Consider the following 26,636-nt stretch of genomic DNA (forward strand, 5'->3'; position numbering starts at 1 on the left):
GTCGGGCTGCAGCAGCTGACCAGCACCGATCGTCCGGCACTCCCCAGTGAGATGAACCCAGTACCTCAGTTGAAAATGCAGAAATCACCGGTCTTCTGTGTCGCTCGCGCTGGGAGTTGGAGACTGGAGCTGTTCCTATTCGGCCATCTTGCTCCGCCCCTCCCAGTTTTGCTTTTTATGGTTTCAGTTAGTTGAGGTTAACCATGGTCCAAAAATATTAAATGGAAAATTCCAGAACTGAATAGTTCATAAGTTTTAAATTGCATGCCATTCTGAGTAGTGTAATGAAACATGAAACTGAGACATGAAACTATCCCTTTGTCCAGCATATCTATGCTGTGTATGTTACCTACCCATTAGCTGACTAAGCTGTCAGATCAAGAAAACATAGTGCATATAAGGTTGGGTACTGATATGATTTGGCTCTGTGTCCCCACCCAAATCTCATGAAGAATTGTATCACCAGTGTTGGAGGAGGGGCCTGGTGGGAGATGATTGAATCATGGGGGCAGATTTCCACCTTGCTGCTTTGGTGATAGAGTTCTTATGAGATCTGGTTGTTTAAAAGTGTGTAGCACCTCCTTCTTTCTTACTTTTGCTCTCTCTCTTCCTCCTGTTCTGGCCATGGAAAGACTACGCCTGCTTCCCTTCACCCTCTGCTATGATTGTAAGCTTCCTGAGTCCTCCCGAGCCGTGCTTCCTGCAGAGCCTGTGGAACCATGAGCCAATTAAACCTCTTATAAATTACCCAGTTCTCTTTATAAATTACCCAGTTTCTTTGTAAATTACCAGTTCCTGATAGTAGTGTGAGAATGAACTAATACAGGTATTATTCTTGGTTTCAGGTATCCACTGGGGGCCTTGGAACATATCCCCCACAAAAAAAAAGGCCATTGCCATACTTATTTATAACCTGATTTATTATGCAAAAAATCAAGATACTTAGTGAGATTATTTAGGAGGAGAGAAAGAAAAGGAAGAAGGAAGAGGAGGCCAGGGAAGAGGAAGGCAGGGGGAAAAAGAAACCATCCTTACAGCTGCCACTTAGCCACTTGCACATCACCCACTCATTCTACCTCCAAAAGTTCAGCCTCTTGTTTAATCTGTGAAATCCACTTAAGCAGAAATTCCTCTTTTTTTCATTTACGGAGGTTTTAATTTACATTTAATCCAATCATTACTCTGTACTTAATTTTCTGATGACAAACACATTTGGCCTGTTAATATATAAAATCTTCCTGTTCCACCATGCAGGGACAAATGAGGACTAAGAAAAGAGGAGCTATCTAAAGCAATAGTCATCTAAAAGTAAAGAATAAAACTTGTGTTCTCAAACAGCAATGAATTGGCAATGGAATGAAATGAAGAGGCTTTTAATAATCCTAAATGTATTTCTTATATCTTGTAAGTAATTTAACAATGAAAACTACAGCCTTGGCATAGAGGATCTTCCCTTACAAATATGTCCTTGTCACCATTCTATATCATGCAGTGTATACTTGCACCAAGTTATAGCTACAAATATTCAAACATATTACTCTAAACAAATTTGCAGTTCCTTCAAGTTTGTTAAAATTTACCTGGGCTGGTTGTTTTGGCTCCAGAAAAATACTCATTATACTTGAAGTATCTCATTTGGCTAAGTAGAGGTTCCAATTCCTCCACTCACCATGCAAACCCTTTATAACTCTTTTCCTCAAGTTTTTTTTTTTTTTTTTTTTTTCAAAATAGCACAGGACTCATTAGCTATATCCAGTGTTAGCCTCTATGAATATTAAAGACTTCGAATTCACAAAGCAGTTGAAGTTCGATACATGAAAACGTCATAGTATTTTTCAGTATTAAAGGGAAAAGTTTCTACAGTTATTTAAACAAAGTACATAAAATATAGACTTCAAAATTTTCCTTACTCATTATACCTAATCCTGGAGAGATCCAATTAGTATCCAGATGTACACAGTTTTTAAGATGTAAAAATAACATGGTGAACCCCTGTGTTCTCCCATGGTTGCCTCCTACACCTGAGGGACTCTCCAGTAATTCCAGTTGCTACTGTGATGTATCTATTATAAAACCCCAAAAAAGCTCACTTGAAGTAGATTGCCCTTTGATCCCATTTCTTCTCAGGAGTTGTGTGGTTGTTGTGCAAACTAAAAACTGAAGAGAATCCTGATGGCTGGGCTTTCTATCATACATCCCAGGATAGGAAGAGAAGGGTAGGAATGCTCTGAACCTGGCATTCCATTAATAGCTGAGTACAGCACAGCTATCTATGGGCTCCCCTGACCTAGAGTGCATCCAGGTGCTGAGTATTTAAGCAGTAAATGGAAGGTGTAGCAGGGCTCAGTGCAGACTTTCAACCCCCTAAGCTGGGCCTGTGATCTCAGAAAACTGTCTCAAATAAATATCAGTTCCCTCTGTACTCTAAGGAGAGTAGTTAATCTTTATCATGACAACTTAAGGCCATGGCCAGATTGAATGGTATTGCTGAGATCTCCATTTCCTAGCCCAGCTTGTTTTCCTGGTTGGCAATAGATCTTTAACCCTTCCCAGGGCTTGTTAGAGTCCTGCAGCACTTGGAGGGCTTGATGCAGGGCTTATTTGTATTAATGATGTTCAAATGAACTTCAAAACCAGAAAATGAAAATTTAAAATTTTCATTTCAAATGAACTATATTTTTATTAAAACAATGGCAATTCAATCAATAAATTATTCAAGATAATACATTTTCCCACTCATAATCAGGAATACTTTTGTAGCGCTCCTCCTTCCTCCTTCTAGTTGCATTTTTTATACCTTTAGCTAAAGTTCAACTTGTCTACATTTTTCTGCTCCACAATACAGCAATTTGTTATTAACTTCCCTGCCCCGAACAAAATAATCAAACACATCAGTCAAAACTGATAGTTTAGTGATCAATTTCTAAGCTGCCTATCCAAAAATATTGCATGATTGTGATGAGGCACGTTAACCCTTGGGGAGAGAGTGGAATAAGTGATTAGTTTGTAAATATTTAGTTAAAATTTATTTTGTATTTAGGTATCCCGGGCTTTTTTCTTAAGCCCTACATGCAAGGTTTTCAAATTTTGTATAATTTCTTATCCTTAATTTATATAATTTTCACCATTTCTCCCCAAAATGATTATGAATCATTTTTTATGCACTATTATCTAATTTGGTCAGATGTGTGTGTATCTGATCTCCCTATAAATATCCCAGAGATTATTAAGCTAAATCAGAAGCAAGTAGTGATTCCAATCTTCTTCAAGCTGGAAGATTTAAATAATACAAAAATATGCACCAGTAGAACATCTAACCAAGGTGCCCAGCTCTTAATCATCTTTTGGCTCAAGTCTGAATAATCCTCTAAATAACACAGCATAGTCAAGGCAGTACAACCATGGTGTGCATCCGCATACTGCTAATTCCTTTTGCACTTGCCTGTACCACACAGTTTAGCACTTTATTACATGTTGGCTTGGCATCCAGCTGCTCCGTGTGGGTGTCTTTTCATTCAAAACACATTCTGAGATGCTGAAGAGCTGTGTCCCTGGTTTAAACACCTCTGTCATCCATACAATCCTTGGCACATAGAGAGTTCATACTTACTTGCTCTTTTAGAAACTTCTTGGGTAAGACAATTCTTGGAAAAAGTTGTCAAGACTTAAATTTCTGCTGAGACTTTCCACAAGGAGGCAGATTAATACTCAGAATAAAAGCTTTTTTCCTTATAATTTGACTAAAAGTCGCTCACTCTTCTGAGAAATCACTATTAGAATTCAGTAATGGCCAGGATTCGCTAAAGTTACAATATTTAGTCATTTTTTTGTTATGTTCATAAACAGATCACAACTTGTATAATTTTTAGTAACACTATTTCTTATTAGTCAATGTCAGCTATATCAACAAAGGCAATCCAACTTTTTAACAATATATTCCTATTTAGTATAATCTTTTGATATGTAGATTAAGATACTAGCCAGATCATATCCCCCAAAATAAAAGGCATGCACGTGTGTATACTGTCTCTCTCTCACACACACACACAGAGTGCTTTTGTTAGAATTCACTTACCCAGAAGTATTTTACTCTCCAAAATTTTGTTTCTCAGTGAAATATCATTTGTATATAGAAATAAAAAGAAACCATAATGTATTCATAAATTGACACCATGAATTGATATTTTATGTGGGATATACAATGTTTAAGTTCCAGTTTTTATTTTAACAATTTAACAAACTGTATCAAGAGGCCTAAGATTGTATAACCACATGTTTTTGTTTGGGGGTTGCTTATGTTAACATAATTAACTTACAGATCATCGGGACAATTTCTTGGTGGCTCCAGTCTCCCTCCTGTTTGCACATAGTTTAAAACATCAAGGTTGGAATGAGCTGGATAAGGCTGATGACCAAGAGTTAAAATCTCCCAAATCAGAATTCCAAAAGACCTAAGAATAGTAGAGGGTTTGCTTTAATTATACTTATTACAAACACCAGGTTTACAGTAGTTTCTCCAACAACATTTTTCCTGGGGCTAGCAGGGTCTACTTTGTCAGGGTATTATTGGCCTCATAAAAGGCAAATGGGAGATATAAAAGCAGGCTGACAAGAAAAACTAGAACAAGACACTGCGTATGAGCAAATACTTCAAAGGTGATAGGAAGGCTTGGAGGAGGCACACATGTGCACACACAGACAGAGACACAGACTCATATGTGTACTCACATGCATGCACATCCATGCACATATACACCTATGCACACACAGAAACAGACACACATGCACATGCATGCACACACAGAAACACGTGCACACACACATGCATGCACACATACATACACGTATACACACACTCATACTCTGTTTCTCTCCCTGACTGAAACCCCATTGTAGGCCTCCATTATCTAAGAATTTCAGAGCATTGACAGGCAGACACACCTAAGGGTGAGCACAAAAACACTTCAGCATTTTCCTCCCAAGTTTGCAGGGGATAAAGTGCCAGTAAACATTGAGAGGGAAGGCATGAATAAAAATTGGCAGCACTGAGAAATTTCATCTCATTCGTAATTTTGCCTAGGGCCAGCCCAACTAAAAAGTCATTGAACAAACCTTTACATTTTGAGCTGGTCTCTGGTCTTCTGTTTTCTCACATTAAAAAAGCAAGATTAGATGTCCTTTTAAAATCCCCTCTAATGTTTGATGATTCTGTCAGCATTACTCTGTGTCCTGTTAAACTTACCATACTTCAGATTGCGTAGTGAAGATTCCATCCATCAAACTTTCTGGAGCCATCCACCGAACAGGGAGCAGGCCTTCCCCTCTCTTTCTGTAGTAATCATTTTTATAGATGTCTCTGGCGAGTCCAAAGTCCCCAATCTTCACTATCCGTGGACTGGTATAGTCTTTCACGGAAACAAGGCAATTTCGAGCTGCCAGATCCCTATGGCAGAAGTTATATTAAATAATAATAATAACAACAATAAAGTTCCAGAAATCAAACAAGTAACCCTAGTAGGTCTGTAAAGAAGAGAAACTGTTTTTTTTTTTTACTTTAAGTTCTGGAATACATGTGCTGAACGTGAAGTTTATTACATAGGTATACATGTGCCATGGTGGTTGCTGCACCTATCAACCCGTCATCTAGATTTTAAGTCCTGCTTGCATTAGGTATTTCTCCTAATGCTCTCCCTTCCCTTGCCCCCGACCCCGGACAGGCCCTGGTGTGTGTGATGTTCTCCTTCCTGTGTCCATGTGTTCTCATTGTTCAACTCCCACTTACGAGTGAGAACCTGCTTTGGTTTTCTGTTCCTGTGTTACTTTGCTGAGGATAATGGTTTCCAGCTTCATCCATGCTCCTGCAAAGGACAAGAACTTATTCTTTTTTATGGCTGCATAGTATTCCATGGTGTATATGTGCCACATTTTCCTTACCCAGTCTATCATTGATGGGCATTTGGGTTGGTTCCAAGTCTTTTCTATTGAAAATAGTGCTGCAATAGACATATGTGTGCATGTGTCTTTACAGTAGGATGATTTATAAGAGAGACTTTTAATAGAAATTATTCCTAGTTTGAAGGAATTAAAATGTTTAATTATCTTGTGTGCTGTACCTGCACTTCAGGTGATTATTGTGCCAATATCCATAATAACCCTGTATCCAGAAAAGAAACGTACCTGTGAATGAAATGCATCTGTTCCAAGTAGACACAGCCTTTAGAAATATCTACACACAGGTCTATGAGGTCAACCAAGGTGAGTAAAGGACCATAGAACTGTAAGAAATGAAGGAAAAATTACAGGTAGTTTTCTAGTTTGCATGAAATATATACATACATGTGTGAATATAAGTGGATACATGTATATGCATATACATGTATGTTTGTGATGTTTTAAAGGGATTTTTAGTTATGATTATAAGAATTCAAACAAAGAGGAAAACATAGATGTTTTCTATGCAAATATACGTTAAAAAAAATGACAGCTGTGTTTAGTAAGTAGAGGCAATATGGAATCTTTATTGGAAAGACCTCCGGGTGTCAGGCCAGATCGAGATGTGAATCCTAGTTCTGCTATTTACTAGTTCTGTGAACTTGCTTAAGTTACTTAACTCCCTTAGCAAATTTCTCACATGTAAAATGGGCAATAATACTGACCTTGCAAAATTCAAGTAAGTTACATAATATGGCTGGTCAATAACAGGCACTTAATAAACATTTGTTGCTCTCATAAGTAGTCAAAATGATGACTTATTTAGTGCTAGCTGGTTTAATTATTGACCCAATGACACTCTGTCTTGCCAGTCATGACAATGGGCTTGTTTCCTGTATGAACCCCATATAAATTGTTAGCAATACCCTATTTCAAAGTTTCAAATTACTCCTCTTCATCTAAGAGAGCGAGCACAAATATACACTTGAGCCTGTACTGGTTGCAATGATTTCTACATGGAAAAAAGCCAGTTGAAGTGTTTATTAGTACCATATTGGGAAAATTCAAAGATCCTGCCCTGAAGCTATATTATACTGTCTGTCCCTTTCCAGTGCCCTGCAATTACCCTGGTTCAAGCCTTTGTCATCCCTAATCTAATGCATTCAAAAATTTCCCATGTCTCCAGCCTCCTATGCTTTCATTAGCTTGCTTTGTTGTGACCCCCTTCCTGTAGAGTCTATTATGAATTCCTGAGCACCCCCAGGCTGCACAAGCCTCTCTACAAGTCTATTAATTTCCTACTGTTTCTCCTCTCTCAATCTGTGCTTCAGTTACACTGGTCCACTTGCAGTTCTTTATTCCTACTCTGCATTTCTCAGCCTCTCTTCTTTATTCCTGCTATGATTTTTTCCCCTGGAATGTCCTCCTGTTTCTTGATTTCCATCCACAGCCTTAGCTGAGTATCTCAAATGATTCCCAACCTCCAAGTCCCTCAATTCCTTAAAAACAAATGCTCTTAAGTGCTGTTCTCCCTACCTCCTCTGACACATTTTATCTCTTGCCCCCAAACTAGGAATATTCTGATGTTCTGGGGCTCACTATTGCTGTGGTTCTTCACAGCCACACCTAGGGCTAATAACTAGGCTCTGACCTTACTCCCAAATCAATCTTTCTCCAACCTAATTCAGGTCCACTGTCTCATGGCCCATATCTGAATCCTTGCTGGGTGTCTTGAATGGTTCACTGGTTCCTGTGAACGGAACCCTGCTCTGCTCTCGGCCAAACCTACTCTACCTGTGAAGTCTTTCTCTAGGCCTAGGATCCTACTCCCTAATTTCAGCCTGGTGGCTAGTGCCCTGTTCCCTGCTGACAGATTTTCATAATGCTTGTGCCTGCTTGGATCTCTGACTACTCTCTCCTTCTGATATACCATGTATCAACCTGTCGGGATACCGCATCACCCCATGTTGGGTTTCCTTGACTCTAGATGCCACCCTGGACTGCCACCTGTCATCTCTTGTTAAAACCTTCAGACATATTAAACTTTGATCTCAGTCTATCCCCAGTCAAAGCCTTTCGTAACTCAGTGGCAAAGCACAGTTCAGCTACTGTTCTACCTCCTGCTTTGGTTGTGTCTGAATCAGTAGACCTCTTCCATGAAGCCCTCTCAGCTTTCCTCAGTTAGGAATCGCTCCTTCCTCTGGGCTTCTACAGTATATTCTCCACTGCACTCTAATGAGTCCACCCACTTCCTACTTTAAGTGGATTATTTAGGTATCTGTAGACTTTCATCTGTAGACTTACAACTCTACCATGTAACAAGTTCCTTGAGTGCAAGAACCACATCCTTCACCATTGTATAAACACCCAGCAAAAATTTGGTGAATTGAATTTTATCTGGAAGGCAGCACGTTTACTACATATTCATATTACTTTGACAGTTTTTGTTTGTTTGTTTCACTTTTTTCTATGTTAATACAATCCTTTTAACAAAAGTTAAGGCCAGGTGTGTTATCTCACACCTGTAATCCCAGGACTTTGAGAGGCCAAGGCAGGCAGATTACTTGAGGTCAGGAGTTTGAGACCAGCCTGGCCAACATGGTGAAACCTTGTCTCTACTACAAAAAATATACAAAAATTAGCTGGGCATGGTGACGTGTGTCTGTAGTCCCAGCTACTCAGGAGGCTAAGGTAGGAGAATTACTTGAACCTGGGCGGCAGAGGTTGCAGTGAGCCGAGATCATGCCATTGTACTTCAACCTGGGCCACAGAGCAAGACTCTGCCAAAAAAAAAAAAAAAGTTAAAAGGAACCTTAGGAAGTTTTTGATTCAAAATTTCATTTTGTAGATAAAGAAGTTAGTCCTCAAAGCAAAGGACTAGACTAAGCTTTCTGGGCCTAGTTGCAGTCAATTCTTAGGCATCCAACCCAACAAAACAGTCCTTTGAATGCAGGGAGAGAGAGAGAAAGGCTTCTGCTGGTTCTTCTGCTATGGTGCCTCTGAGCACTCCACGTGGGGAGACGCTGGCCTCAAAAGAACTCAGCATGAGAGGGAGCAGCATTTGTGATGGTTCCCATAGGCCTCAGGCCTTCATTCTGCCTTCAGCACCTAACGATGTCTCTATGGTTGCAGCGAAGGAGACAAAGCCCTGCAAGCTGTTTTTGGCAGCCACCAGGAAAGGCTGCGGAACAACTGAAGTGCATGTGAGAACCAATCTTTATAAGCATTAGGATCCTGGGTGAATCAAAATGATTTGGAAAAAGTAGATCCACGTTTTTTTCAGTCCATCCTTTTTCATCCTCTCTTCACTTTTCATACACTTAGCGCCACCACAAAACAAGACAGTCTACAAATAAAATGTATTGTTTAAGATGAGGGATTGAATGTGTGCATTTTTAGTTCCACTCTCTCCCCAAACCTTACTGACATGGCAGTAGAGTGAACATTTTCATAATTTCACAAGGGCAAAGCAACTGTCATGAGAACTGACATGGCAGACAAAGCATTCTGGAAGAGGAAAAGCAGATGGAGGAGTGGTCATTTAGCAGAGCCAAGAGGATGAAAGCTGACTGCCTACAGAAAGAAAAGGCAAGAATTAAGCTGTTTTTCATCATGGAAGGTCATAAAGTCTCCAGAATGGGAGGCAGCAGGTGTCCCTGAATACAGGGACAAGGAGAAGGACTGAAAGCAAAAAGAACGTTTCAGTTATTTAAGGCCTAACTAAATCATAGATTCTTCTACCACAGATGAAGGCTTCTGTCTATAGAAAACAAACAAATCAAAACAACAGAAACCTGAACCAGAACAACTCCAAGTTCGGAGATACTACCAGTCACACTGAGGCACTGTACTGAAATGGAGAGAATTAAAATTAAATAAGAGTCCACATACTGAGCCTTGAGACCTCCAGCCCCCTCTAAATGCTCTGAGTTGATGCATCAGGCATTTACTGTCCAGAGGAGAAACGAGCAATTTCCTCCCTGGTTAAACTGGCATATGTCAGGGAAGAGATTCAGTTACTGACATTGGAGGATCCCCAGTGGAAGAGCAGGGTCCCACCTAACACCAAAAGGAAGCTTCCTTGGATACACAGGTTCCCATCATTTTGTTAGGCCTCATGATTAAATATGAAACCAGCCAAGAATACTAGACATTTGAAAAAGATTCTCACATTGAATCAGATTCCAAAACAAAGAGGAACAAGGAAGCCAAGGCAATGCAGGAAGCAAATTAACACTTTTTGAAAAGTATAATTAATACCCTAAAAAAGATGAGTAAAATTTTGCATCTATGAAGAAAACCAGAATATTATTTTAAAAAGCCGTCAAAACACAAGAATAAGTATGTGAAAAATTAAAATATGTTAACAAAAAATCTTAATCCTACAGAAAGATTAGGGGACAAAGTTGAGGAAGTCTATCACAATGGAAAGCAAAATGACAAAAGCTAGAAAATAGGAGACAGCAGCTAATAGAATGAGAAGATGAAACAAAGCAGTCCATTATAACAGGATTTTTAGAACAAAGAAATAGAGGGAATAAGGAATTCTCTTCATTATCAAAGAGACAATGAAAAAAATTCCTGAAACTGAAGGGAATGATTAGCGAAGCAACTGTTACTCTGCTGTGAGTAAAGAGTACCACAGGTAAAATTCTCCTCAAATTTTTGAAGCGGAGGAGGCAAAAAACAGACCACTGATAATAAGTTCAGGAATCAGAGTGGCATAAGAATTCTTCCTGGCAATTGTAGAAGTGAGGAAAGAAAGACGTAGTGGCTTTATCTGTTAGATAAAGAGTTTTCAACCTAAAAGTGCAACCAAATTATCAATCAAGTATAAGGGAAGAATAAAGGGCATTTTCTCAAAAATTAAAAAAAAAAAAGCAGATTTTTGCTGCACATGCATACTTTCTCATACTTTCTCTTTTCTAAAACAAACAAAAAGTCATGAGATACAAGGAAAAAGCCCCACATGGACAAGAGTTGAGGAAGATTCCCAGGTCTAATATGAAGGAAACCCCTACAACAGCAGCTGTGTAGCTAGCCTAGAGCACAAGCATCTACACGGCTTCCAGGAAGGAAGTGTCCAAGAAAAAACTAAGTACCAGATTATCTGATACTGTTAAACATATTGAGAAAAGTGTTACCATTCAGTTGGGGAGTTTACGTATATAAAAACTAAAATGAAAACAAGAGATATTTATTAAACTAGCCTCAGGAAAAATACTTACAATAATAACATTTGGATAATTCAGCTCCAAAAATAATAATAATAACTAAATAGTTCTAATAATGCAAAACCAGAAGGATGATTTATCTGCAAATTGTGATAACTGTCAGAGGATGAGGCAAGCAAAGTTTTCCTGTGTGTAGCGTGGTGGGGGATGGACAGGTATATTATGAAGAAGTCTAAGAGAGTTAAATCCTCCTCTTCCATACTGGGCAGTCAATTTACCCCAAATTGAAAAATCAACATGTGTCCGTATGAGCAGACTATTTAGGAACTTGGCGGTAAATACCAGAAGATATGTGCAGGCCTGAGAGGTAGGAATGAGGCAGTGCACAGGGCTCCTGTTTTTCACTATATGCTTTGTCACACATTTTAATTTTTTAGCCATATGATGTTTATTTTGATATTAAAAAAAGTTTTTAATCCACCAGATTTAAACTTTGGTGACTTGTCTTATCTCACGTGTTCTCATCTAAGGTATAAAGTAGGTTCCTGCAGGTAGTCACCCCCAGACCTGTCCGCCATTCCACAGTATTTCCAGGGTTCATAATGTGCTATGCACTGCTCCAGGCACTGGGATTACAAGAGAAGAATGACTGCAGCTGTGTTTTGCAGGCAGAGCTTGTTAGCATGTATGTAGGGAAAGAGAAAGCAAGGAACTAGATGGGTGGAGTAGGAGAGGATGTACGAAATCAAGAGCTCTGTTTGGGGCAAAATATGTTTGAGATGCCTACTAAAATCCAAATAGATATGTCAACTAGAGAAGGACATACAAGTCTGGTACTCAGTAAAGACATTAAGACTGGAAATACAATTTGGGACAGACAGGCATATAGATTAAGTACAGAGATATGCCTTTCCAACTCCACACGATCCCTGTGCTCCAGAAAAACATGATTCTGGCAATGAGGGTCATGTTCTCCCATTAAATACTAAAAACAGGCTCGGGTTCACATGACCAGAAAATGCCAGAATGTTAGCCCACGGTTCTGATTGTCAAAATCTAACATGAAGTAAATAGAATAATTCTTTCCATATAAGTCTTCTAAGGTTTTACCACTGCAGCCTATTAAATCTAAAGAAAATTAACGGGGAATTATAGGGCATTTGCATTATGAAACCAATATTACAGATCCCAACTGCCTACCGTTGCCATCCGGGCTTTACGCAAATAAGTAAGAAGGTCTCCTCCTTCCATCAGTTCCAGGATAATATACTGGGGTTCATTCAGCAGACAAACTCCAAGCTGTTTCAGAATGTTGGGATGATTAAATTTGCTGAAAGGTGGAAAGACACAGGCTGGATGACATGACAGAGGCAGGAGTCCTAGCCAAGGGTCTTTATGGAGTATAGCAATTCTTTATCAATAGTTTCCTTCAAAACCCCTGACTTAGTGAGTGTCTCTAATGCTTCCTTTTCCAACTACTGGTCTTTGTGCTTACCTTAAGGAGGTAATATGGCAACCCCTAGTGGCCATGAGTATGGATAACATAGGTTGGTTTTTAGAAGGAATAACATTTGTATTAAGCATATTTTGGAAAAGAAAGTAATTTTGACTAGTAGCCTCCTTGAAAAGATATTTTAAAACACTGTGTTTTGGATCATTACAGGTATGAAATATGTACTCTCCCTTTCAGGAAAACAACCCAGAAATGCAGGTTTGGCTACACAGTTTTCTCAAGACATCAAACCAAGCAAGTCCCAACCTAATAATTGGAACCCACAGCTTGAGACTCAATCAACCATTGCCTCAAGTTTTCCCATTAGGATGTGCTTGAGCAGTTTTTATGACCACAGACTCAAACTTGGAGACAAGTTTACGAAGACAAAGATATTTTCACTGACATCACAGCATTTGAGAGAACTCTCTCTTACTGGGTATACTTGACCATTATCCCACATTTAGATGAATACAAGTGTGTCAAAAGTCAAATAGCTTCAGAATTCACTTGCAAAACATGCTCCTTACTGAATATAAAAGAAAGGAGAACCTTTTGCCTGAGGAGTGCCTGTGCCCAGGCTCCGAAGATTGGCTTCTATAGACTACTTGCTCTGCAGATGTGATTTCATTGAAATGTTTCAACCATGTTGTTTTAGGCATGATCTGTTATGTCAGGTCATTTTGGATGTTAAAAACAAGTCAAGCAGACTTAAAACTTCTTACCCATACCAAGAGAAAATTATTTCAGAGCTACCTCATCAGATGTGCCTCCTTCAGGAATTCAATCTTCTCCTGGTCGGTGGAACCCTTCTTCAAAGTCTGTACAGCATAAAAACAAGTCAGGAATCAGTATAGCAGACATTTCTGTGAGCTCAGCGGGTTAATGGAGATTGTTGTTTGTTTTGTAATATCTACCCTGAAAGCTGGAAACAGATCATAGATAAGGCATGTGCACGTATTCTATAAACCCTTCAAATGTTACCTCCTGTTATTTCTAGTAGAATATGCAAAATAAAAGGTCTAGTAATGTTTATACAATGTTCCTCCAAAAGGTAGAATTTTAAGAGACCAAGTTTTGTTATTTAGGCTAATTTCTTAATTTTCAAAATTTTCTTCTTAATATGTTTTCTTTATCTCCTTGCTTTCAATCTATTTCTTAAAGGCAAAGTTCCCAGTCCCAAGCAATTGATCAAAGCTAATCATGAAAATTGTGTTCTGAAATTCTCCAGCCTCCCTTGGAAATTGGGGTGGTCACATAACTCGGTGATGGTCAATGGTATATAAGAGAAAAACTGCTAAGGCGGGGAGGGAACTTTGAAGAAGACGTTTGCCTTCCTGAACATGTACATCTGGCACCATCTTTCCTCCTTTCCCTGGTCCGAATGAAGATGTGATGCTTGCTTCTTTGTCAGCCATCTTGGAACAATGAGGCAGCAAGCATGAACAGCAGCCAAGAAAATTTCAGAGATACTGGCTCTGACCTGACACACTATCCTGAAGCCAACAGTTATCTTGTTACATGAGAGAAATAAACATTTGTTTAAAACAGTCAAGGTGGGAGTAAGTTAAAGAACTTTTAAATGACATCATTTGGAAGCAGAGAGAATTTTGCCAACTTTTCTAGTTGTAAAGCTAACTCTCAAAGCAATAAATCTCTGATAAGCAGAGATCAGGATATTGCCCAAATACATAAAAGATTCATCCTCCCTTTATCAAAAGAAAGTTTTACAAAAATATGAGTATATCCAGTGCTTCCTTAAAAATATATTAAATATACCATGATAAATAATCATGTAGTCAGAGACTGACAAACTATAGCCTGTGGGCCAAATCTAGCCTGTCACCTCTTTTTGTATAGCCTATGATCTGAAAATGACTTTTCCATTTTTAAATGGTTGAAAAAGTCTAAAGAATACTACTATTTCATGACATATGAAAATAATATAAAATTCAAATTTCAGTGTTCATAAATAAAGTTTGATTGGTACACAGCCACACTCACTTATTTACGTATTGTCTATGACAATACAACGGCAGAGTCTGTATGGCCAGCAAGCCTAAAATATTTACTATCTGCCCAGTTAAGAAAAGGTTTGCTGACCCTTGGTCTAGTACCTTAAGAATGTGTTTTACAACTCCAGTTCTCTCATGACATGTTTGAAGAAAAATTATTGTCTGATAGATCTTAGCTAATTAGTAGCCTTAGAGGTAATGCAAATCCTGGAGATTGTTGATTACAAACAGTGTTCCTATGTAGGAAATGTTTTTTAAAAATGTGATTTCTATAGCTATGGATACGCTTCGACATTCAACCTGTCCTCTTTTCAACAAAGAGCACTCAACTTTTATTATAATTATATCCACATCAATCCTTGTAGATATGGTGATATAATGTGTCAAGGAGTTCGAAGATTCACATTACCTTCACTGCTACTTTGATTTCTCCACTTCCAGCTCCTAAGATGTCCACTGCTGTTCCTTCATACACTTCTCCAAAGGCTCCACTTCCCAGCAAGAGCCGCAGAGTCAGTTTTTCCCGAGGGAAGGCAGGAAGATTTTCAATCTCCTCTTGGGTTGGAAGAGTACTGTAAAATAGCAACATTTTTGTCTTCCCACCCTCCACATATATAGGGTGTACAAGTTTGTGTTCATATTGGTATTTGTGTTTGAGAGAGAAAGAAATATCTCATGGCTTTGCAGCATTGTGTGTTTTATGTGACATGGTGATGTGGAACTTTGTGTTCCTAATTACTTTACTATTCTACCACCCTTTACACAGACAGAGCATGATGGTCCACTTCTAGGCAACTTAATTTTGATAAAAACGTATATGTGTATGTATTGCCTCAAGACTTTTATTGTAACTTGTTGTGTCAAAGTTAGTAGGTATTAACTTCTTCAGATTGCCAATTTGTGTAAAAAGCTACTGCAAATTAGTAATAAATGCATCTGGGTTTATCAGCTTTTCCTTTAGCTATTTCATACATGTGACATCTTATGTAAAACAAAATTTACTACGACCAAAAGGATCAACCCCATCACCATAAGGTTAACTTTTAGAAAGCCAAGTTTCTCACTTGGAATACTACAAGGGGGGAAAATGCTGCTATGTTGAAAATGCTTTCCATTTATAATAGGGAATCTTGAGTAGCAGATATGCGCAGTATTTGCTCAAAGGAAAGTCACCTCTAAACAGCTGATTTAGATCCCCTTTGTGTCTACTTCAAATCCTTTGCTTTTACACCTTGCATTATAAATCTCTGAAAGCAAGGCCTATGATCATTTAATTCCTTTTTGCATAGATCCTAATATCATGAAGCTTTGCATAAGACACTTGAATATTTTCCTTAATTATGATGACAACAAAAGTTCGAAACTCATCTGTTTTAAGAAGGTTTTGTGGGCAATCATCATACAACTTCTGAAATGGAGTAAGATACTTAAGGCTGACCACATACACAAGGCTCTCAAAACTCTCCTCTCAAACACTGCCTCCAGGTCAACCAACCACGTTACCATCTATGCTCTTCAATGTAATATTTTTCTCTTTCTTTCATTTGTTTTTGAGCTACATGACAAAACACTGGAAAATAGTGTATTTTTGTGTATTTTTCTTATAACCGCATAATTTGCCATCCACATTTGAGAGTGGAAGAGGAAGTTTTCAATAATTCTGCCAGAAAAATGGGTATAAACCATTACTGTCCTGGGCAATGCAGAATTCATAGGTACTCTCACTGCTGTTGCCCACCCTTTGCCTAGGTGCTCCATAATGATGGCCCACGCTACGTACTGTATTGCATAGCAGGCATTAGCCAGGCCTACTCCGGCTGCCAGACCTCGCAGCTCAGCCAACTCTTTGTCTTCGTTTATAAGCACTGTCAGCCCCTCCTTGGCACTTTTTTGATTCTTTAGTCTTCTATGCCAGACTATAAAGGAAAAAATGACATAATTTACAAAATAAAATATTGCTTCTTTTTCCCTTTAGGAAACGCTAACAATGCATTTTAAGTGTTTTTATGTAAGACCACTATCAGTAGAATAGTTATAGAAGTTTTCATAATTTGATTTTAAAATAGCTTTTAAAAAACTAATTAAATCCAGGTAAAGAGTCATATAAAAGTACACAAATCATACTACACCAGTTTTAATCTCACTTCTTAAAATTTAATGTATTTCTTACTGCTGTTATAAACAAATTAAAGTATCTTAATATTAAAACTTATTTGTCAAAATCACCCATAAACTAGAGTCAAAGTAAACCAAAACAAACATAATTATTAGTGAAACAAATTCATTTTTGAGTTCAGTCACATCCAGGTTATACTCCTCAGTAGAAAAGAAAATGCTTTCAGTATAATGGCAATTTTTCTTTTTTCTTTTTTTTTTTTTTTTGCAGAGTACAAGAGTGTTTATCATTGTTGTTCATACACACATACTCAAATATGTAGAAAAAGTATTGGAACGAAGCTTACCAAATGTTAGCAGTGGTCTGCCCTACCTGTAGAATCATGAGTAATTTGTATTGTCTTCTTTATATAATAAGGAGTATTAGTTTTATAATAAAAGAATTTTTTAAATATTAAAATACAATTATGTGAATAAGATTGTCCATCTTTACTGTACTGTTGACTCAAAAGTTGAAAACAGCAAGCATGCTTTGAGAGATGATCATTAAAATTTGAACTTAATTTCACAGTAGTTTCCATATTCAAGAAGTTAGAGTTTTACTCACATGAAATTCAATTTGAGGGGCTACACGGTGATAGATCACAAGTACCTTTTGCTAAATTAATTTTTCAAACTTGAAATGTTCTTACCACCTCTTTTTTAGGCTTCACTTTTAAAGGCCCAATGTAAGCCCACATCCTCAATGATGCCTTCTGAAACCTCAGCAATCTCTACTAATCTTTCATATCTGAACTTGAAAGACTAATTATGCCTCTCTGTGAGTGCTTATCCTATGCACTGTCTTGTTTATTTCATCTATTATTGTCTTTCGTTATTATTTAACACATATCTTGCTATTTATCTTTCCACACAGGCATGTCTTACCTCCCTCATTAAATGGCAAGCTCCTGACGTCAGCAGTTGTATTTTCAGGTTTATATTTTCCTCTACTCCCAGCAGAAGGCTAATGTTAGACATTAGATACGACCGCTCAGAAGCAAAGGCTGTCAACACTCATTTTAAAAACCTGTCTTAGCCGGGCGCGGTGGCTCAAGCCTGTAATCCCAGCACTTTGGGAGGCTGAGACGGGCGGATCACAAGGTCAGGAGATCGAGACCATCCTGGCTAACACGGTGAAACCCCGTCTCTACTAAAAAATACAAAAAACTAGCCGGGCGAGGTGGCGGGCGCCTGTGGTCCCAGCTACTCCGGAGGCTGAGGCAGGAGAATGGCATAAACCCGGGAGGCGGAGCTTGCAGTGAGCTGAGATCCGGCCACTGCACTCCAGCCTGGGCGACAGAGCCAGACTCAATCTCAAAAAAAATAAATAAAAAATAAAAACCTGTCTTAATTTTATGTTTATAACTGATGAGTGCCCTCAGCACAATACAAATTTTAAAATAATTGTGACTTTTTTGTTATTTTAATGAGTCAACCTTTTCTCATGCACGCACACACTCTTACTAGTAAAACCACATGCACTGCTGCTAAAAGCAAAGAACCGAATTAGCTTAGCTAGACTCAAAAACTCATGAATTTCAAACAGAATAAAGACCTTTTAAGTCCTGAGAAAGTCAGATATCCATAGGATGTCTTGGAAGCACAATAGGTTGTCTGAAATTATCTCATGTTCATCCACTAGAGTTATGGGTTTAAACAATGGTGATGTACAAGAAAGTAAGCAAAGGTCAGCTGAAGGATTCTTCATGTAATTCTCCTTCCCAGTAGGAAAGCAGACAAGCAGTCAAGCCTATATGCCAACTGCCAAATATACTGCAGTCATATGCGTAATTCTGGAGGGGCTGGCTTAGTGGCACAAACATCAGCTGTGCAATGCTTAGACTCTCTGGAACCACAGGTTAAAATCCTGGCAGGGTCAGCTGAAATTTTTAGCTTTCCAAGTTTGCTGAAGGAGTTTCACATATTGTCTGGGTGGAATCTTTGAAAAAAAATCTGAAATCAAGCTTCAAAGTGCTCTCATATAGATTGTGATTCCAATCACTTTGCAGAAAGAATAAAGATTTAGAACACAGTAAAGTGTTGGCTTTCTTTATCCTGAGAGTTCAACTTTATGTTTGTGACTTTTCCGTCAACTTTCCCTTGTAACTTACTCCTGTTTGTGAACAAAATAAGCTACAACTTTTTTAATATGTGTTTGAGTGTTCTTTTCTGGTAAGAATCATGCCCTTCTTTCAATGATTCACTGTGTTGGGGACTCTCAATATTAGCAATAGATAGGGGTCCATATATCTTATAAGCCAAACTCAAACAGTTTGGAGACTGAGAGAAAGTGCTATTATTATTTGTGCTGAAACAGAAATAAACAAGAATGTATGATCACTATGGTAACTCTAAAAGTTCAATCAATACTTGACCATTCCTTTTGAGGTTTTCACTGCATTTTATCATCATTAAAGTACACCTTCTTAGAAAAAAATAACTTTCTATCTACCTAATCTAATTTTTCTGCTTTCCTGGTCATTTATAAATTAGCAGGGATTTGAAATAAGCAGATCAGATGTCTGAAAGCAAGAGTGGATCCCACAAGCCAGAAATGGATCTTCTGCAACAGTGGCCGTACTCATTCCAAACCAGCCTGTCTGCTTAGAAACCAAAACTATCCCAACCAAAGATTGTCACTGGCCTCCCATTAATTCTATACTTTTTTTCTGTACCCAGGGTTATTTTTCTTTTATTTATTTTAAACTATAAGCCACAAAACATTTGTATGCAGCCAATCAGAAACAAATACTGTTTTAAAGAAAGCTAAAAGTTGGTGCCCTTGCAAGTAGTTTTATCTAAAGTATAACATGAAATGTACATATTTATTTTCCATAAAATAGTTATGCCTAGATCAGAAAACAATTCACAGAAGTTAGTGGTTATAAATGTATAGTAGAAGGTAACAATGTAAATTTTATTAACTTAATCAGACAATATTTCATGTGGAAGATTAGATCAACTAAGAGATAAATCAATCCGATATGATTAAATAAACAATTTGTTGCCTATTTTTTAAATTCTATTATACTTACCAAAGGTCAGTGGGATTGTAATAACCAGAAATATTCCAACTATAATACTAAGTACGAAACTTGTTTCTGGTATCCAAAAATCATCTAATAATATAAATCAGAAAAAGAAATTAATTCATAGATAAAAGCTAAGTAGCCCCAGCTCTACCTAAGCACACAGAGTAATATAGCAGAGCTAGCTACTACTGGATTTTTGCAAGCCAGTTGTTTGCTAGACAGTTGGTAGCTTGAAAGCATCCATACGGAGAGTGTTTATGCCGTGTGAAATCAAAATCAAGGTGTTTTTGCTTTTTTTGCAGAGAGCTAGTTTACCAACAAACCACTGGAATATACCCACTCAGTCTTGTACTTTAAAATGACTGAGGAAACATGTATATCTTTTTAATAAATTTAGGACCAAGAAATCTCAGTGTTTGTATACTAAATAGTTGACACTATTATTTTGTATAATATCTTCATACATATTCAATTTCATGGATATTAAACTGAGGAACAAACATGGTAATTTCTCTTAGGAGTTTCAGTTGTGTAGAGGAAACAAACATGTAGGCCAGAGTCTGGCAAACTATGGCCTGAGGACCAAATCTGGCTATAGCCTGATTTTGTACCCCCTATTAGCTATGAATAAGTTTTACATTTTTAAAGTGTTATTTTTAAGAAGAAGGAGAAGGAAAAAGAAGAAGAGAAAAAGACGAAAAGAAGAACATGCTACAGAGATCATATGTAGCCTGCAAAATCTAACATATTTACTATTTGCTTCTTTTCAGAAAAAGTTTGCTGAGCTGGGTAGCAAACTTTTGTACACAACTAACTAGATAACTAACTATAATATAAATAAGAATAATATAAGTTTCATGTAGCATGTGAGTGTATAAAATGCAGTAATTCATTTGACTAAGGAGCATCAGGTAAGCATTATGATGAGTTCATTTAAGTTAAGTCTTGAAGGATGAGAAGAATTTCAACTGGCAGAAAATAAAGAATAGGAAGTCACAGCTAAGGGGCACAGGGTCGGTGGTGTGGACCTGTATTATAGGCTGAGGCAAACACAGGGCCAAAGACCAAGTGACATAAAAACTTTTTACTGGTCTGATATGGCTACAGCACAAACATAAATACTGGAAAAGATAAACCACAATTGTAGGATAAATTACGGAAGACCTTACATGCCACAAAGAAGTTTGTAGCTGATTCTGAAAGCAGTGAATGGAGAGCCATTGTGGGTATCTCAGAGAGGGGCTAAGTAATCCAGCTTGTGCTTCAAATAGATTAACTGTCAGCAGTATGCATAAGCCAAGGACACAGGCAATAAATGATACCTTAAATTAAGAAAGCCAAGGTAGAAAGAGGAAGATGAGAAGTCATCAGAGAGAAATCAAGATGGTAAAATCAACAGGACCTGATGACTGAGTAGAGGGAAGAATCACATATGGCAGTGAGATTTCCTGCCTATGTGATAAGAAAGACAATATATCATAAACTAAAATAAAATACACAGTGGAAGAGGTAGATATTGGGGAAGAAACAAAGGTCTTAGGCCTGTTATGTATAATGTGAGAGTGGTCATAAGGCTGGTATAATGTGAATAGAATAATAAGGCTGGATAGAACAGATTGTGAACAGCCTTGGAAGCCTAATTAGGAGCATGGAATTGATGTGGTAGGAATTAAGAGGGTGGCTGATTATTATTGGGGAGAAAAATGACATGATGATAATGATGTTTTAGGAAGATCACATCACATGAATGGAATCGTTTAATAGTTTGGATAATAAGATATATATATATATAGCAACCGTTATCTATTGCTAATGTTAAGAATGTACTGATATTTATTACTGAACCTTTAGGTAATAAGCTAGTGTGTAGACAGACATGGTAACATACCTCCAACTAATATAGTATTCTCACTGATTCCACTATATTCACCAAACCCTAGATTATTTGCCGCTACTACTCTGAACTGAAATATTCCTTTCAGGTTTTTGGACTTCCATGTGCAAATGCTACTGCAGGATCCATTAAATGTCATCTTCCACCTTAAATTCTGGCTCTGTAAATTTGAAGTGCTCTTTCTGCAAAAAATAATAAATACAGAAAATATACATGACAATATACCTGTTATTTCTACTTGTTCATAGATCTTCTTAGTGACTGAATTCCTGAGAGTGTCCTTTGGCACGGTTTACCCTTGACCTCATTCCTCTCCCATAATCTGGCAACACAGATGCTAACAGCATGGTTTTACCATGATCCTAGTGAGGCATGGAGCCAATTAACTCAGCCCACCAAGAAAGCTGTGAGTAATCCGTGGTCAAGAGAGAGCTGAGTACCCTTTTCCTACTAATAGTAAGGGGAAACTTTCTCCAGAATTCCAAACCTATAAGAAAATTATTACATGATTTTTAACTGGGAAGTTTCCATTTGCTCAATTTCCAGTCTTTTACATTATTTGTAGTTTACTTATGCCATAGTTCAATAAAATACAGAATACAAAATTGATAAGGAAAAGTGTGACAGTTCAGCTACCAAAGTTATCGTTATATCTGAGATTCTGAGGCTTGTTGCTTCTTTTTGTATTGACCTACATTCCACCTCAAAGTCAATCCGATTGTTTTTCATTTGAAACATGGAAAGAGCACAAGGGCTGGGTTCAAAAGACGTAACTGGAATGACTTTTCACAGAATCATCAAAGGCAAGCTCAAGGTCTTCCATTTATGTCTTCTCTAACAATGAAGAACATTTCAGGTCTGAAACTTTTCAGACCGCAATAGTTTTAGGGCTTGGTGCCAATCCGCAGTAAGGTTAGGGGTATGTGGGAGAATCTGGTTCTGTTCCTGCTAATTGACTCAACCTTCTGAAGACTGACAGAGAGTGAGGGCTGGCCCTCATAAGAGGCAGGGAACGGGTAAGAACATCGGGAGCAGCAGGGCAGCAGAGTTGGTCACAGCTGTTCCCAGGAGCTGAGGGTCTCTTTAAGGACCATCCTGAGCAAAGCATTAGGACAGAGTGTTTTTACACATTTTGTGAAGTCTCACCTTTAGCACTGGCCATTTCATTGTTTAACCAAACAACTCTGATCCAAAAGAAAGAGGCCCTTGAGAATTTGTGAAGTGGCTCTACACAATGGCCATTGAGAAAAGAAGGAAGAATTCTGATGTTGGTTGAGCACCTTCTATTTACAACATACTGTACTGGGGCTTTACATAATGTTGTTTTCATTCACTGAGTCCACAATAGCCTAAAGAGGTGAGATAGATATTATCATCCTCATTTTACAGATGAGGAAACTTACGTTCAAAAAAGGAAAAGAACAAGGATTTAAACATGGTTTGTGTACTGGATTGAGTCATGTCCTCCCAAAATTCATGCCCATTCAGAATATTTTAAAGTGACCTTATTTGGAAATAAGATCTTGACAAATGTAATCGAGTTAAGATGAGGTCATAGTAGTTTAGGATGGACCCTAATCCAATGACTGGCACTTGCATAAGAAGAGGGAAATTTGGACACATAGAAAACCTTGTGATGCAGGAGGTGATGATGACAATGATGCATCTACAAGCCAAGGAATACCAAGGACTGCCAGCAAATGCCAGAAGCTAAGAGGCAAAGATGGACCTGCCCTAGAACCATCAGAACAAGCAGTCCTGCTGATACCTTGGTTTCAGACTTCTAACCTCTAGAGCTGTCTACTGTTTCAAGCCACCCAGTTGGTGGTCCTTTATTGTGGCAACCTTGGAAACTAATAAGGCTTGTTCAACTCCCAAGTTCATGCACTTTGCATTTCCACTACCCTGTCAGCAAGTACACAGAGTCTAACTAGTATCCTGACTGAAGGACTTATTTTGAGATACTGAAGTTACAACAATGATTCAGTCATCTTATAGTCCATGTCCTGACAGTGGAGACCTGGAGCAAGGAGTATGCAAAGTATTTAGATGGAGTCATTTTAGTAGCACTTAAGGTGTTACTCAGGGTAACACATTAAAGAGGTCCTAGCAAAAACCTGATGTGTAACCTGACTGATGAACATCATTAGAGTCAAAAACCACCAAGACAGTTCTGCAGGTTAGAATGTATTTCACTCTGCATGAAAAGCAGTAACAGAAACTTCAAGGAGGTTTCAATTAGAAATAAGGGCCAAGGGAATTCTCTAGTATGAACAGGAACATTTTTTAAGGTTATGGGAATGCCAGAGACAGATGAAGCAAAAATAGATCAAAGATCAAGTTGCCAGGACTATAATTATGGAAGTGACTTTTGTCCTTGGAACTTCTTAAAAGATGGTTTCATAGTCCTGTGAGAGGAGTGTCTTTGGAATTTGGAATTCTCCCCTCAAGTTGGCATGAAATCAGTCCTTCTGAGCCAGTTATGGTTCACGCGCTCCCCATACTGGCCAGGTCTGAGGCTGTTCATCAGTGGCTGGTTTTCATCGATGGTGTGTTTTCAGTCCCTGGGAACACACTACAAACTGTAATCTTCACAATGAATTGAGAATCCTGTGTGACCTCTATGCTTCAGACAATTTCAGAACCTGACCTGATTTTACAGTATGAAAAATACCTACTTCATCACCGATTCTCACTAGAGAGTATTTACCTTGCTAAAGCAAATTATCCTCAGGAATTTACACACCGTCATCATTTAACATTAAACATCAGCTAAGCTTTTTAAACAAAACTGATATTAAGTAAAGATTGGTTGCATGAGCCTATGATCAAACAATTTCCATAAAGTGTCAATGAGCAGTTAAGAGATTTCTGAGAATGATGTGATCTGTTTTATAATTAGCATGCCAAGACCAACCTCTAGGAATTGAGCAAAGAACATAATGATGCATGTGAGTCCTTGAACTAAAGATCTTTGTGTTTATATGTAAATACATTTGCACAAATAGTGTTACTTTTTATTACTTTATCTTCTTAGTTCTTTGTCATTTACAAGTACTTTGCAAATACACATACCTTATCTCAAGGATATAGTATATAATTCTACATCCATTATCTTCAGCTTTCTCCCACTGTATTGAATTTTTACTCCCTTCCAGTAATTTGGGAATGCCTGGTTTACCTGGGACTCCAGCTTTGGGGGAAAAAAAAGAAAATATTGATTTGATATGTTTGAAGTATTAATCTTCTGCATTGAAATCTTCCTGTAGAATATATTAAGAGGAAAGATAAATAACATTAAAGAAATATTCAGAGAGGCAGGGCCAAGATGGCCGACTAGAAGCAACTGTGTTCAGAGGTTCCTGTTGAAAAAAACCATAATAAGTGTGTGAATCCTTCACTGGCAACCAAGGTATCTAGATTCGCTCATCAAAATTGACTAGAAGGCTGGCGTGACCCACAGAGCGAAGGAAGAGCAGTGAGCCCACCTGAGAACCACACGGTTCTTGGCTGGAACCCCCTCCCTCCAGCCAAGGGGAGCAGGGAATTAGCATGCTACCCAGCCAGGGAAACTGTGCTTTTTCCACAGAACTGTGCAACCCATGGATTGGAAGATCCCACTCGCAAACCCACGCCACCAGGGCCTAGCGTTCCAACCCTAGAATATGCAGATTCTTATGGCCTCTCAGCTGGAATCTGCTTAAGCCTACTGAACTCCCTGGGGGAGGGATGACCAGCACAGGCTTCTGCTGCCTGCTGTCTAAGCCCTTTGAGCTCCTTGGGGGAGGGGCAGCAGCCAGCACTGGGACTCCCAGCTGCCTAACACGCTAATCTCCCTGGGAGGATCAGATGGATGACCTGACATTGTGCTTCTGTGCTTCAGAAGATGGGTAGTAATGCAGCATGGGGGAAATGCAGCATCCATTTCTATAGCTCCAGGCTGTGCTTTTCCCCTGCTGGAGTCAGCAAGGCTGGTCAGCTTGGTCCCAAGACTTGTCACAGCCTAACACACCATCTGTGGTAGTCAGCGGCCAGAGCCTCCTCAGGTCTAACACTGACCCATCCTTCCTCAGTGGGTGGGGCTTCCCTGCAGGATCTCTAATAACTCCAGCCAGAGGCTCAGGGACAGAATCCAGATCTCCCTGGGCCTGAGCCCTTAGGGGTAGGGGTGGCTGCAGTCTCTGCGGACCAGCAGACTTAGCCTCTCCTCCTGGTAGACAAGTGGGCTTCCCCGCAGCGAAACACACCCTCTCCACCAGGGGACAAAGTGCTTCGTTAAATGGGTCCTGCTCCTGGTGCCACACAACTGGGTGAGACCCTCCAGCAGGGATTGTCGGGACACTCTACACAGGAGCGATCCTACTGGCATCAGGATGGTGCCCCTTGAGGTCAGAGGTCCCAGAAGAAGGAGCAGACACCCATTTTTGCTGCTCTCCAGCCTCTTTGAGTTACATATCCAGGCGTGAGAGCAAATCAGATGAATAAGGCCTAAAGTGAACCCCAGAAAACTGCAGCAGCCCTACAGAAGAGGGATCTGACTATTGAAAGAAGAACAAACAAGCAGAAAGTGACAACAACTGCATCAACAACAACAACAACAAGAGCCCCCACAAAAAAACCATCTAAGGGTCAGCAGCCTCAAAGACCACAACTAGACAAACTCACAAAGATGAGAAAGAATCAATGAAAAAAATGCTGAAAACCGAAAAGACCAGAGTGCCTCTTCTCCTCCAAATGATCACAATGTCTCCATCAAGGGTGCAGAACTGGGTGGAGGATCAGGTGAATGAACTGACAGAAGTAGGCTTCAGAAAATGGGTAGTAAAAAACTGTAAAACTATGATGAGCTAAAGGAGCATGTTCTAACCTAACGCGAAGAAGCTAAGAACCTTGATAAAAAGTTGGAGGAATTGCTAACTAGAATAACCAGTTTAGAGAGGA

The 26,636-nt window shown here is 38.8% G+C and overlaps 1 protein-coding gene across 1 annotated transcript in view; it reads right to left on the reverse strand.

Moving 5' to 3' along the window:
• Window positions 1–26,636, reverse strand: part of ROS1 (ROS proto-oncogene 1, receptor tyrosine kinase) — a 148,421-nt gene that overhangs the window by 23,179 nt on the left and 98,606 nt on the right. Inside the window, exons 32-41 of the mRNA XM_025383434.1 lie at window positions 24,771–24,888; window positions 21,690–21,877; window positions 19,805–19,888; window positions 16,393–16,528; window positions 15,022–15,184; window positions 13,354–13,418; window positions 12,306–12,435; window positions 6,178–6,275; window positions 5,243–5,443; window positions 4,317–4,451 (exon numbers count right to left, since the gene is read on the reverse strand). Of these exons, the coding sequence (XP_025239219.1) occupies window positions 4,317–4,451; window positions 5,243–5,443; window positions 6,178–6,275; window positions 12,306–12,435; window positions 13,354–13,418; window positions 15,022–15,184; window positions 16,393–16,528; window positions 19,805–19,888; window positions 21,690–21,877; window positions 24,771–24,888 (1,318 nt within the window). The remainder of the gene's footprint in view (window positions 1–4,316; window positions 4,452–5,242; window positions 5,444–6,177; window positions 6,276–12,305; window positions 12,436–13,353; window positions 13,419–15,021; window positions 15,185–16,392; window positions 16,529–19,804; window positions 19,889–21,689; window positions 21,878–24,770; window positions 24,889–26,636) is intronic.

This window comes from Theropithecus gelada, chromosome 4 (assembly GCF_003255815.1).
Source record: "Theropithecus gelada isolate Dixy chromosome 4, Tgel_1.0, whole genome shotgun sequence".
Lineage (NCBI taxonomy): Eukaryota > Metazoa > Chordata > Mammalia > Primates > Cercopithecidae > Theropithecus > Theropithecus gelada.